At 35.3% G+C, this 15,042-nt stretch overlaps 1 protein-coding gene across 4 annotated transcripts in view; it reads right to left on the bottom strand.

Annotated features, from left to right (window-relative positions):
• Window positions 1-4,784: 4,784 nt before the first annotated feature.
• GK5 (glycerol kinase 5) overlaps window positions 4,785-15,042 on the bottom strand; it is a 77,716-nt gene continuing 67,458 nt past the window's right edge. For all 4 annotated transcript variants that reach the window (XM_042954649.1, XM_042954648.1, XM_042954645.1 and 1 more), the window contains 4 exons: window positions 12,692-12,795; window positions 11,285-11,344; window positions 10,405-10,538; window positions 4,785-7,450 (listed from right to left, as the gene is read on the bottom strand). In XM_042954649.1, coding sequence (XP_042810583.1) covers window positions 7,296-7,450; window positions 10,405-10,538; window positions 11,285-11,344; window positions 12,692-12,795 — 453 coding nt within the window. In that variant the 3' untranslated portion in view covers window positions 4,785-7,295. The remainder of the gene's footprint in view (window positions 7,451-10,404; window positions 10,539-11,284; window positions 11,345-12,691; window positions 12,796-15,042) is intronic.

Below are 15,042 nucleotides of genomic sequence, written 5' to 3'. Positions count from 1 at the left end.
GAGATGGAGCCCCGTGTTGGGCTCTGTGCTGTCAGCACAGACTGAGATTCTCCCTCTCTCTCTGCCCCTTCCCCACTCACATGTACTCTCTCTGAAAATAAAAAACAAAACAAAACAAAACAAAACAAAACAAAATAAAATAAAATAAAATAAAATAAAATAAAATAAAATACAGGATCTGATTTAGAAGATCTGGAATGGGGCCTGAAATTACATTTTCTGAAAAGCACTTTGGGGACACTAAAGCTACTGGTCTCAACAACGTATTTGGGACTTTTCTTCCCCCTATTGTGTTGAAGTGAAACTGATATGCAATAAACTTGCAAAAAGTAAACGTAATTTGGTGAGTTTTGACATATGCATACACCCATGAGACCACTGCCACTATTAAGATAATGAATTTATTGTTGAGAGTCAATTTTACATGGCTCTCTCATTTGTTTGTCTTATGACAAACAAAGAGGCACTGAGGCCTTTGTCCCAAAATACACATCTCCATCCAGAACAGAGGGCATTTTTGCTTATTATCCACTATAATAAAAATAGTTTCCTCTGGAGTAAGCATTGGACATGTTTACTTGCAGCCCATTACAAAAGACTCAAATTTCCTCAGCTTGAGAGTCCTCAGCTGTACAGAAGACTCAGTGTGTGCACAGCATCAACCTGGACTGCTCCATGTAGGAGTTGAGTGGCAAAGGAAACCAATGTAAATATGAAGATTGTGATGTTTGCTATGCCTGAGTAAAAAGTCCTTAATCTCTGACCCAGGAGTCTCCTATCTTCTGCCAATATCCATAGAACTGTGGGACACTTAACTTATTACTTTCCAAGTAGAGTAAAATTTTTTTTTTGCCTTTCTTATTCTTTTTTTTTCCCCCAATATATGAAGTTTATTGTCAAATTGGTTTCCATTCAAGTAGAGTAAAATTTCAAACTCCTTTTCAGTTCTTGACAGCATTTGGTGATGAAGCCGAGATGCCGACAGAGACTGGACTTTCTAGGAGAGACAGGACGAGAGGCTTGTGGACTGCATGAGGATACAGGAATTTCCTAGTATCTGCTAGCTCATGTTCTTACCCAAGTGGTAGGTGAGAAGGAAGGGAAATTAGCAAATCTAATATATCTGCCCCAAAATCTTCACCTCTTAATGGGTTCTGTTCCTTTTTCTAAGTAGTAAGAAACCCATCATTATTCCCTACCATCCCCATTTTTTCCTACAATTTTTTACAATTGCAAGATTCTTTAAAAATATTGCTATAAAATAGATAAATTTCAGAAAAGTCAGCTCCACATTATCTCCATAATAGCCCCTTTCCTTATCCTCCTCTTTAGACTAATATTACTTTGACCTAAAATAAAATTAAAAGAAAACCCCTTTACTCTATTAAGTGAATGTCTATCATCCTTCAAATATCCTACTTTGGAATGATACCATGGTCTCCATTACAGTCAAGGAATGGAATCCAGACTGACCGAATCCTTCACCATCTGGATGTCACTTCACCATACTGGATGTGTATGTGTGCAAACCCGAAGCAATGAACAGAGAAAGACTAAATAAAAATGGCCTTAAAACATAATATGTATAGAAAAATCATTTACTTTTTCATTGTAGTTTCCCAAATAATTTTAGGTAATTTTCAGAAGGGACTTTTAACTACTAGGTTGATTCTATCATATTAGTATTTGAATTTTTCCTCATTATTTAAAATCTAAGTATTTAAAAATACAGTATATTGTCACAACAAGTTATAGCATCTTTTTCCCACCGCAAAGGATTAACCCTCTTCTCTAGTAATTTCCCTTGTGCAAGAATGTAGAATATAGAATAAGTCTAACATGATCTAAAGAGGCAGGGTTACAGAAAACCTTTCTTCTCTGACCGTATTAAGCTCACATTTATCTTGAGTAACAATTGAGTAACATATGCTTATTTCTCTGTGACCTTCTTAATGTGCAAAAACCAAAACAGGAAATAGTATTAAAGAATTTCCAGGTAAAATTAAAAAACAAATCCAAAAGTTAAAGTGGAAAAAAGGTAAGGGAAAAACTTACATAATACATTTCTATTGCAATGCATCCTAGATTTTAACTGTAGATCTTAACATTGATTTATGAGGTTCTCAATGACTATTTAGTATAATTCTGAAATTTGTAAAGAACATCAGAGAAATAAGATTACAAATTTGTTGGTGCATATGAATTACAATCAAAATTGTCTTGCACAAATAGGGAAATTTCAAATTAGTTTTCCACAAAATCATTCTGAAACATTTATACAAATCAGCTTATTTTAAATAAAAATGATTACAAACATTATGATAGCTTATGTACAAAATATGTATTTGTACACCTTATTTAACATTCTAAGGAAAAGTATCCTTGAAACTTTTTTGCCATTATACAATATTATGACTATACTACACGAATACAGAAAGAATGTAAGAACTCTTCTGCTCCCTACATTATAAAATCACATTCAAGTGCTGTATACACTTTGCCTAGAAGGATTTAGGAATGTTACTTAATGACTTCTTAAGTCACTGGACTGATTTTAAAGTTGTTTCTTTTTTTTTTTAAAGAGATTTAATCTAAAGATGGCTCATTTAGCAAACACCCCAATTAGCAAATGGACAAAAGATATGAACAGGCATTTCACTGAAAAGGATAAACAGATGGCAAAAAAGCACATGAATAGATGTTAAGCATCATTATTAATTAGGGAAATGCAAATTAAAACCACATTGAGAAAACTTCACACCTATCACTGTGGCGAAATAAAAAATTGTGACATCAAATGCTGGTGAGGATATGGAGAAACTGGATCTCTCATCCACTGCTGGTTGGAATGTAAAATGGTACTGCTACTCTCGAACAGTCTGAAAGTTTCTTGGAAAGATATGGCTCATTTAAACTCAAACCTTACATCATTTATATTCTAAATAGTATAGATATCTGTACAGATACAGCCACTTTATTTCAATAAACCAAATTTATAATAAAGGGGGGAAAGGCAGTAGAAATAGAATACAGAGAACTTCAGAAATAATCTGACTCTTCAGGTTCCTGTCTCTAACATTCCCACTCCCAAGATCATTCCTGCATTCCCCTAAGGGCAAAGGTCCCATGGGAATGTGGTGACAATATAGCCAGTAACTTAGAACTGATGCTGGTACCAAAATATTTATGGCTATGAGGCTCCAAAACTTAAAAACATGTGATTCTGGATCACCTATTTCACTTCTCTGGGGTTACTATTTTGACTGGTTTGAAACAGATGACCCAGTATTGGGTATGCAAGATGATTCTGGGACCAGGCAAGTCTAGAGTATGTTTTAATTCTAACTGAGAAACATGATCTAGATTTCCCAAAGAGATTCAGAGTCTTTGGGGGTAGCTCGGAGCCTTCTAGGCTATCTCTGGATGACTCTAGAATCACTTCAAGTCGAAGAACTCCAGGGTCCTCTTTTCAGAGAATTATAAAATTCTTGCCAAACTCTTGGATTAGATTACTTTTAATTAAAGCCTGGTCCCCGGTAGAAGTCCTCTGCAGAAGGGGCTGTTTCTGAAGTTACTTCCCTCTAATGCCAGAGGGTTTGGTATTCTTAAGATTCAATCGGTGAGCTGCATACAATCAAATACACAAAACCTGTGAATGAACAGGCTTTAACCATACCTTAGAAAGTTGATATAACTATGTGTATTTATAGATGTGTATCTCTACACAAATATATATGCAAATATATAAACATGAAGAATTTAAAAATAAACAGTATGAGGATTCTAGCTCTCCTAAGTTGACCCTTGAACAACATGGGGGTTAGGAATGCTGACCCCCTGTGCAGTCAATGTATAATTTTTGACTCCCCCCAAAACTTAACTAGCCTACTGTTGACCAAGAATCCTTACCGATAATATAAACAGTCGGTTAACACACAGTTTGTATCTTATATGTAGTATACACTGTATTCTTACAATAAAGTAAGCTAGAGAAAAGGAAATATTATTAAGAAAATAATAAGGAAAATACATTTACAGTATGGTACATATATTTATGGAGAAAATCTGCATATAAAGCGGACCTGCACAGTTCAAACCCATGTTGTTCACGGGTCAATGTTGTCCTTCTTAATCCAACAAAACATATTTTACGTGCAACAAATATAAGCTACTTCCTATCAACAAATGCATGTAAATCAAGGATAAAATATATGCGCAAAAAAAAGTTGCACTTATAAAGCAAAAATTCACCCAACCAATAGGAAGGCACAGAGTTAAGTTGTGGAAATAGACATGGTTTCTGCTTCTGGGAAGCTTCCAGTTTGATAGAAGTGTTGCAAGGAGGCAGATAAAAGAGTGATCATCTCTTTTGTTCAGAGATGAAAAGGAAGCAAAAAGGCAGATCACATCAAGATGTTTTACAGACTACATTAATCCTATACTGAAGTCATCAACCCACTCTTCAAAACCACAGAGGATGCATGCATGGGGATGAGGGTGAATGGGTAAAAACAGCAGAAGGCAATTACAGCATAAGATTTTTTTTTTTTTGCCTTAATAACCAGTAAAGTAGAAACACTATTCAAGATACGACCACCTCTTTTTGCTAATAACCATTTCCTAAGATAAAATGAGGCAGAGAGAAAAGGAGTGTCACAGATACTACATCTGCAGAGTCTTCAATTTTCTTCTAATAGTATATTAGTGGTTCTCAACTGGGAGTGATATTGCCTCCTGAGGTCCATCTGGCAGTGTTTGGAGACGTTTTTGACCACCGCAACTAGGGGGATGCTACTGGTAGCTAGTGGGTACAGATCAGGGACACTGCTAAATATCCTATAATGCATAGTACAACATCCCAAAATAAAGAATTACTTGTCCCAAATGTCAATAATGTTGAGATTGAGAAGCCATATTATGGTCGGATGTAAAAAAATTAAAAATCAGTAAGTCTCAGTATGAAAGCAATTAGTACCACTTTAAGAAGGATTGTACAGAAACATTCTCTTCTGATAAGATAGCTACAGATCTCCTAAAAATACCTGATTGATCCATAATAGGAAAATAAAACATGCTGAGAAATCTTAGCACAATTTTTTTAACTGCAAATATTAGCATACAAATGAAAACAAACTTGGAAGATGGAAGGGATAATTATTTTGCTCAACTGATTTTGAATAGCAACTGTTTCTACAACTACAAAAGCAAATGTGGTCATGTTCCTGATTTAGGTCAAATCTGGCAAAAGATTTACTATACTGTGTCACTAAAAAACAATGCGAGGTAGTAAAAATAAATTAACTCCTAGACAAACAGAAGGAAAAATTAGCCACTGATTTTTGAGATGCTCAATTCTGATGAGACATATTCTAAGTTACTCTCTCACATTATCTAAAAGGTATTTAACCTTTATTTTGTGGTTTTATGATGTAAAGAAGAATGTGAAAAAGAAATGATCTAACAGATTTTTAAGTATTAATAATATTACAATTCAGTATATCTTAATACAGAAAGACAATTCTTTCCTATGAAACCATACCCACTGAGAAGCAGAATCTGTAAGAAATAGTAAAACAGCAGAGATGCTTGCATATGATCTGATTTTGGTTAAAAGGCCTATAAATGCTCACTAAGCTTTGTAAAAAGGACATAAAAAATGAAAAAGAATAAAAGAACACTATCTACATAATGGAATCTAACTTGTTACAGTGAACAAAACACCTCCACTTAACAAAAATATTTCCAAATCTTAGTTAATGGAGTTAATGATACCATTGGCTATAATGATTCCATCAAAAATGTTAATACTTTAAGAAGACATAGTTCACTGAAATAGAATTTGGTGAAATGCAATGTGGCCCCTAGATGTCTATCACATCTGTCACTGAAATAGATACATGTGACAGCAACCACAAAATTCCCTGCAACAGTCACTTTTTAAATTACATTAGTATTTAACAACTAGTTCTAGAACAGTAGGACTTCATGTGACAAAGCCTGACTAAGAGAGAAATAAATTCATTATTGCTACAAGTCTACATGGAACCTAGCCCAAATAGAGAGAGGGCCAAACAGTATGAGAACAGGTTGGAAGGTAGTCTCCTTCCATAGGACAATTTTACACCAGGCCTAAAGCTACTCACAACTCTGATTCTTTTGCATTTGTTTCTATCAAGAAAGTTTGATATTGTAGAACTGTCCCTGCTCCTTTCTGTGGAGCTCTGGCCCAGGTGGTTATAGGGCAATCATTAGCATGGATATACTCTGATTACCTCTGTCCGCTACCCACTGAAGCTATCTGAGAGAGATGAGCAGATTGGACAAAAATAAAAGATATCTGGACAAGTTAAATACCGCAGTGAAGGCAATTCTTATGTCACCAATGAATTAGGGCACTTTCTTCAAATTAAGCACTGTCAATTAGGCACTTAATAAAAGCAAAAGACATTTATGCAAGCATCTCAACAACAAAGATAAAGAACAGGAAAAGAAAAGCAAGATTTATATTCACTAGCTGGATTTTGAAAAACAAAAACAAAAACGGGATGTTATACTTTAGGCAGAAGTTTTTGAAAGAAATGTTGTTTGAGAAAGAAAATATCTTCTTCTTCCTGATGAATCAAGAGCCTTTTTAGTTTCATTAACTAAAGTTATTTTTCCAATACATACAGAATGTTCAGATTTTGGTTAAACAAGTAAAAATTAAGGCAGTGTCTTTAAGCCCAATAAAGGAAAGAACTGACTAACAAGTAAGCCTATCTGTGGGGCATATTGAGCTCATATTTGGATACAGTACTGAACAATTATGGTTTTAAATATAAAATATTAATGTTTCAAAATTTCGGCATTTCCTCATTCTTTCTTTCTAGCTGTGTGAACTTCATATAGCCCATTTAATTTTAAAGAATTAAAGGAACACTTGTCACTTAGTTTTGGAACAAAACATGAACGGTGCTTGACCCAGAACTAGTAACTCAGCAAATGTGTGTATAGATCACTGACCCCGTATAAAAAGGAGAAGGACCCATAGCTGTAAAAATATGGCTGGAAATGGCTAATGTCCTTTGGAATTTACTATAAAACAGAAGATACAAAGTTTTGAGGTACTGTTGCCTTACAATTTACCAAGGTTTATATTAAAAAATGAGGGATTTTTTGTTTTGTTTTCAAAAAAGCACTGGTTTTTTTTTCTCTCAGGTTGCAAAGCTCATCTTAAATCTTCTCAGTCATCGTCGTATTGGTTATTATCCCTGAGCTGTGTCTCATCTGCATGTCACATCAACCAACCATTCCACTTAGTGCTGCAGCTTGTTATACCAATTCATGGAGCGTTTCACTGCTTTGACCCAGTTTTCCATACTCATTTCATATTCTTGCCATTTCTTCTGTGGCTTGAAAACCACTTCACTTTGCCTCAGTTTCTTTAGTTCCTCCTTGTCAGTCCAAAACCCTATAGGGAGAAAAAAATTACTCTCAAATTTTAAGGCAGATAAGGAGCCCATAAAGTTTATCCACAAACCTATGTGAACTGGTACACAGATAAACAACTATTGTTTATTTTTTTAACAACTATTGTTTTAAAACACAATCCAAAATATTTTGCTGCTTTTGAATTTTGTTAGATTGACTATCCCTAGGAATAAATACACCAGGATTTCACAATCTTTTGTTTCTAACTATCAGCTTTATTTCTGTGTGGCATGTTGCCAAAGCATGTCTAGAGCAACCTGACCCTGTCATCATTTACTTTCATAACTTGCTAGAAGGAAAAAAACAAAAAACAAAAAAAAACCCTGAAAACAAACAAACAAAAACAAAAAACCCTCCACAAAAACCAAGTAAGAAAGAGTATACTTTCTTTTTACATAATTAAAAAACTAAAGATAGGGGCGCCTGGGTGGCACAGTCGGTTAAGCGTCCGACTTCAGCCAGGTCACGATCTCGCGGTCCGTGAGTTCGAGCCCCGCGTCAGGTTCTGGGCTGATGGCTCGGAGCCTGGAGCCTGTTTCCGATTCTGTGTCTCCCTCTCTCTCTGCCTCTCCCCCGTTCATGCTCTGTCTCTCTCTGTCCCAAAAATAAAAAAAATTAAAAAAAAATTAAAAAAAAAAACTAAAGATAAATTAAGATTTTTGTCATATATCCTGAGGTACGAGGCAACTCCCTGGGATACTCGTAAATCCAAAGTTGGGGTTGAATATAATAAGTAGTGTCTTTTTCAAACTACTGTATTTCATCATGATAATATTGCTTTGGCATATATTGTTCTTCACAAAGAGGATCGTGTGATTTATAATAAAAAGCAGCAAGAAAACACATTTATAACTATGACCATAGTTACGATTGAGGTGTCTTGTTAATTAGGTATATCTTACCTACTTTGAAGTACTAACATAGTTGACAAATCTTCATGAAATACATTGTCTGTTACCAATAAAGCCGACACAAAATTCTTTGCTCTAAAATTTTGTCAGGTCACATTCTTTCTAATTTACAAAGTCAGCATTTTAGACTTACCTATACTTAGAGATATTAACTAATTTATATAAGTTATTAAAAGACTCAAGAATGGTTTTTATTAGTATAGTACAGTTAGATAAGTCTAGTCAGGAAATTAATAAGCATGTTCTTAAAATCCTTATTTCCAGAATTATTTACTAAGGACATACATATTTTTTGAAGTAATTTTTTAAAATATGTATCAAATAGACTCAGTTTCTAGGTGAACTTCGAATATACAGAAGATGTGCATAGCCTTCAAGTCTCAGATTTCTGAAAGAGAAGCAGTCCAACCAGAAATCTCCACTTCTCTGACACAGTAAAACTGCTCTCTGTAGTCAGTGAAGTCACTGTGAACTGGAAAGGTTTGAAATTCAATATAGACAAAAGTGAAAAAGATAAAGCTCAAGCCACTATATTATGTTTAAGACAAATTTGTATGTGTTTGTTAAAGTATATTTAAAATGTTCAAGAGAATCTGACATATTTAGTCTTACAACATGAAAAGGTACAGAAGAATGTGATTTACCTTATAAATAATATTAGAATATTTATGAGCATTTGATTTACTGTATATATAAGCTTAATTTCTTCATTTTGCAAAAGCTGTTTAAGTTCTTGAGAAGACGTTTTTAGTTACACTTGTAAGTTTGCTCAGTTAGGCATATGCAGTTATTAACAAGAAAATCAACTGTATTAAATTTATATTAGTTGAAATATACAAAGGAATTTAATAAATTTTTAAATGGGAATGATTATTTAAGAGAAAGTTATTTTCTTCAATTTAAATTTACCACACATTAATCATGAACAAATGAAAGTGACTGGTGTAATTTTATTCAAAATTAACAGATTTTTAGTAGAATAAGGTTTAAGTTGAACTTACAAGATTTCATGCTTTGGGGATTTATAACCTTAACATGCTAAATATTAGCCTAAAATTTTTAACTGTAAGATATCCTGTTTTGTATGAACACTCTTCCCTTCCACAGAGGAACACATTAAATATTCCCAGTGCCCTAAGGCAGCAATGTTGCTTCCTAGGGAGCCCTCTAATTGAAGTCCATTCTTCACCCCTCCCAACTAATCCTCTCACTAATTGCCAAAGTGATCTGTTCAAATACAGATCTGTCCATGTCCCTCCCCTGCTCAAAATTCTTCAGTGGCTCTCCAGTGCCTTCATGATAAAGTTCAAACTCTTCCTTATGAGGAGTCCACCCCAACTGGACCTCTCTTCCTCTCCAGCCTTCCATCTTGCTGTTCCTCTAATAGCACTTACCGTAAAGGGCTGGGATATTGGCACAAGGTGCTTTCTTTATTAGACCACTTAGCTCTTATGGCTCCTCACCTCCTCACCTGGCTGTCTGCTAATTCCTTCAAAACTGAGCCTCCTTGGAGAGCCTATACCACTTGCTTAATGCCACGGCTGTTCGCCAGGTTTAACACACAAGTATAATAATTTGTTGACTTGTCTGACTGTACCTAGAGACTCCCATAGCGGGGACTACGTTTTTAAACCTCTTTATTCCCAGCGGTGACTGTCATGCAGCAGGTACTCAACCAATTTTCAATAAAGGAAAGAATGGAGTGGTTCCTAATGCCAAAGAAAAGCCTATCTACTCAGAAAGTCTACCCAGAGACCTTCCCTTTGCAGAAGACAGAGCGGCTGAGAATTAATTTTCCCTGCCTCATAATTCTGAGTGAAGAAGTGAAATGAGGATGGAAGAAGTACAACCAGACCATCCACAGAGGAGGTCATATTTTGTGAGTAATGTGTATCTGTGTATGGAGCTTACTGGACACCAAGGTTCCAGACCCTCTCTATAATTCTGTCATTTGGGAAGAGAAATGCTATTGGCAAGAAACAGCCTGCAAGACAGCTCTCGCTTTTATAAAATCCACACATACCAACAGCAAGGCCAGCTAGAGAAGCTGCACCAAGGCACGACATGTCTGTGTTGACAGGTCTCTCTATTTTCTCATTAATCAGGTCTGAAGTCATCTGCATGACAAAATCATTCTTACAAACTCCTCCATCTGCCCTGTGGGGAGCAAGATATTTGAGATAAATTATTCCAACAAATGCATAAAAACATTATTCACCCTTTTTAAAAGGGCCACATATAATTTTTTAGATCCTTGATATTTTTTTAAGCTCAACTTTTTAATTCCAAAATTATATCACTTGGCACTGACCTGAGGATAAATAAAGGGCCTTGCTAGGTAATCTTCAAACATTTTTCCTTATTCCTAACATCAATTTTCTCACCTGTCCTGTTCGTCCTGGGACTAGTTTAAAATAGGCCAAGTAAATTAAGCCAACATAAAAATTCATTTGGACATCCCAGCAAAGAAAATTTGATGTTTCCATGCCAAAAAGATGGCTACACACCCGAAAAAGAGATTTTAAAGATGCTTATGATAGGGGTGGCTAGCTGGCTCAGTTGGTGAAGATTGCAACTCCTGATCTTGGGGTTTTGAGTTCAAGCCCCACATTAGGTGTAGAGATTACTTAAAAATAAAATCTTAAAAAAAAATAAAAACAGATCTTTATAATATACATGTGGGTGTTAAGATCATCTTAATTTCTATATTGTGCTATATTCTCTATAAATCCAAAATTAGCTTCCCTTTGCTCTCCAAATTCCTATGACCAAGAATTTTGTTGCAAAGAAAGTAGGCATATGTATATTTTTAATCCTGAATAGTCATAATGATGAAAGTACTAATAGCAGTTACCACTCACTTTGATTTCTAATTAAATCTATTGGAAACAAAGTTTACGTACCGGACTTTTGTCACAGGGATATTGATCTCTTTCTGCATCAACTCATATAACTGTTTGTTTCTAGTCAAAAAATCAAGATAACTGTTTAGAAGAAATTCATATCATGATAATTCCCTATTCTTTTCAAATTGAGAAAAAACTGGTTTTATATATATGATATTTATAAAATATGCAAAAGAAAACAAATATATTATGTTAACTGAAGTTGATATTAGATGGGGCCTTGGGCTTTTCACCTTGATAAAAGGGACCATATTTTTCATTTAGAATTAAATTTAATCTATTATCATTCCTACAAATAAAAATTTAAAGCAACCATTCATTTAATAGAAAGCTATAAAGATGACATACCATGCATAATACCTAATAGAATTCATCAAATAAGAAATTATCATTTTGTAATCAGAAATTTTTATTTTAAATGTTCCAAGTGTTCCATATTCATGACAGCCACATTCTTAATTTTAATAAACTACAAATGTGCCATAATGAAAAGATCACAGGGAAATATACAAAAAAATAATTTTGGTGATTTAATCTTTGAGCATTATATTTAGAATTCTCCTTTATGAATAAGTATACAAAAACCTTTGAAAGTCCAAACTTTAAATCTTTTATACATAAGAAATTAGATACAGTTGACCCTTGGATAACGTGGGGATTAGGGGTGCCAATTCACCACAAAATCAAAAATCTGTGTGTAAGTTTTGACTCCCCCCCCAAACTTAACTACTAATAGCCTACTACTGGTGGGAAGCCTTACTGATAAGTCAGTTAACACAGAGTTTGTATGTTATATGTATTGCATACTGTCTTCTTACAATAAAGAAAGCTAGAGAAATGAAAATGTTATTACTAAAATCATAAAGGAAGTACATTTACAGTACCATATTGTATTTTTTGAAAAAAATTCACATATAAGTAGACCGCACAGTTCAAACCCATGTTGTTCAAGGGTCAACTGTATTTTTAAAAATCATTCTATTTTCAGATATCAGATCTAAGTGGTATTGATACTATATTAAAAAAAAAAGATGTTAAGGAAATTAGCAATAATTATGTTATAAACAGTATGAATTTAAAGGTATAAATGCTCATTCAAAATTAAGAAATTTCAGGGGCGCCTGGGTGGCTCAGTCAGTTGAGCGTCTGACTTTAGCTCAGGTCATGATCTCACGGGTTCGTGAGTTCAAGCCCCACATCCGGCTCTCTGCTGTCAGCACAGAGCCAGCTTCAGATCTTCTGTCCCCCTCTCTCTCTGCCCCTTCCCCGCTTGCACTCTCTCTCAATAAATAAATAAAAACATTTTAAAAATTAAGAAATTTCATAATCCAGTTTAGGAGAAATTAATAAAAGCAAATGGCAATACTGTATGGGGAGAGATTAGTTTAAGGCCGGTTTTGGTACCTGAAAGCTATTGATTCCAATATTGCTCGTACAAGATGGTATTTACTGGTGGAAGGCTTCAAACCCATAAAAGAGGCACATGCATAGGGGTCATCTAATGGAGCCTAAAGAAGAGATAGTAACAATTTTTATTATTGTTCTAAATTAAATCTATGGAATTAAAGACATACGCAATAAAAACATACCCATGTTAGAAAAAAACAATGCTTATTTAGAGTTAAGAAGTCTTAAATGACAGTCCCTAAACATGTTAACTATTAGGATAAATCTCTAATAGGACTTAAACAAGGTTGATTTATAGATATTGGACTTAGCTATACCTTCTGTTGGAGCTCATACAAAGATAAGGGACTAAAGCAGAGTAACAACTTATTAAATATCTAGCGTTACAAGAGGAAATGAAAAGCAATCCTAGTATTTCTCCTTTCCTCCACGTGTGAAGTTTTTACACTGAAATTGTTTTTGTAAAGTAGCTTTTTGAGGGTATAAGTTAATCTTAGTAAAAAACCATAATGCAGAATGTATGTTTTTCAGTGTCATAACTTACACCTAATATTTTGTCAGACATTCAAACTAAACTCTTCTATTTCTTAGCTTAATAGTCATATTGCCTAATATGAGAAATGACCCAGCCTAACATCTGTCTTTAAAAGAGCCAAAGTCTTGTAGCATCCGGGTGGCTCAGTCAGTTAAGCGTCCGACTTCGGCTCAGGTCATGATCTCATGGTTCATGGGTTCGAGGCCTACACTGGGCTCTGGGCTGACGGGGCAGAGCCTGCTTCAGATCCTCTGTCTACTTGTCTCTCTGTCTCTCCCCAAATTGTGCTCTTTCTCTCTCAAAAAATAAATAAATATTAAAAAAAATAAAAGAGCCGAAGTCCTGAGGTGGAATTATGTATCTATCAGATGAATTTTGTATTCATTGCATCCCCAGAAATCCAAGACAATTCTAGAACACAAAGATGAAGAACAAAGACCCTTGCCAGAGCTTATGGTCTCACTAGGAAAGATACAGAAGAACAGTTCCAACATCTGATAACAGGTCATGACAGAGGGACATTCTAGTGCTGTCAGAAAATGATGGTCCCCAGGAAAAGCACCTTCTACCTTCAGGGCCTTGAAATATCATCTCATTACCTGGAAAACTTTTTACTACCCCTTCTCCTAGTTAATCCTTCTCCTCTTCCAAAGCTTGGCTCAGATTCCTCTGGGAAAACATCGATCCCAGAGACAAGGCCAAGCCACCATCATTGCTTTTATGGAGACTGATGAACTTTGCTTCATATCATGTATATATAACCACATACGTTTGTGTGGATGTTTGTTGAAACTCTATCTTCCCCGTGGAAACTCATTTAATGTACTTCCTATGTGTCTCCAGGTCCTTGCAATGCATCTGGCCCCCACAGGGAATCAACACACATTTGTTCAGTCAATGAACAAACAATACTTTTCCTCATTATTTAACTGAAGAAATTCCATATTACATCTTATCTGTACTGTAGCTATGATTTTCCTCCTATTGTGATTTTATCCTGATAATTTTTCAAATTTATTAACATGTTTTGGTGATCCACTCAGTAAAAGCTTACTTATACAGTAACACTGGTCTATATCAGGTGGTAGAATACTGTATTAGTGCCTAGTAGTGTGCTATGGTTTTTTTTTCTGCATAAAAATTACTCCTTCTAATTAATACACCACATAAAATCCTGGTATGACCAGCCCGAAATGACTTTTGTAAAAACAGCTATGGACATAATTTATAATTAGTAGTAGGTCAATTTGAGGGGGTAATAAAGTCCATAGACACATAAACATTTCTTATAGGTTATAATGTCCCTGCATTAGTTAGTCCAAGTGAATCTGTCTTTGGGATGATATGGTAGGAAAAACACTGGGAAGTCCTTTAGGTCTGGTCACATCTCAACAGGGCAGACAGCCTCCAGCCACACCTTCAATCCGTCACTGTCAATCCCTTGAGTAAGCCTCCCAGACCATCAATCAACTAGGAACAGGGAGATTCTGTAAAGTTTTGCATGGAGCCCTGAGCTAACCTTGCAGACCCCTGCCCAAGGCATAGACTACCAGCCTCGGCAGGCCCTTGTCACCATGGGTATCTTAGCCTAAACTGCTGGGTACTTGTAAGATGGTTAATGTCAACATGCCTCTTGCCTGTTGTCAACCTTGAACCTAAAGGCATCTACTGTGTCTTCCCGTTCTCATATTTTATGTTATACCATGAACCAGTACAACAGAAGAGTTAAGAACTTGGACTCTGGAGTCAGAACAGCTGGGCCCCAAAACCAGCTCTGTTGCTCACTAGCTGTGTGAGACTAGGCAAGTGACTT

This window comes from Panthera leo, chromosome C2, assembly GCF_018350215.1.
Source record: "Panthera leo isolate Ple1 chromosome C2, P.leo_Ple1_pat1.1, whole genome shotgun sequence".
NCBI lineage: Eukaryota > Metazoa > Chordata > Mammalia > Carnivora > Felidae > Panthera > Panthera leo.
This window is presented reverse-complemented; position numbering and strand designations above follow the sequence as displayed.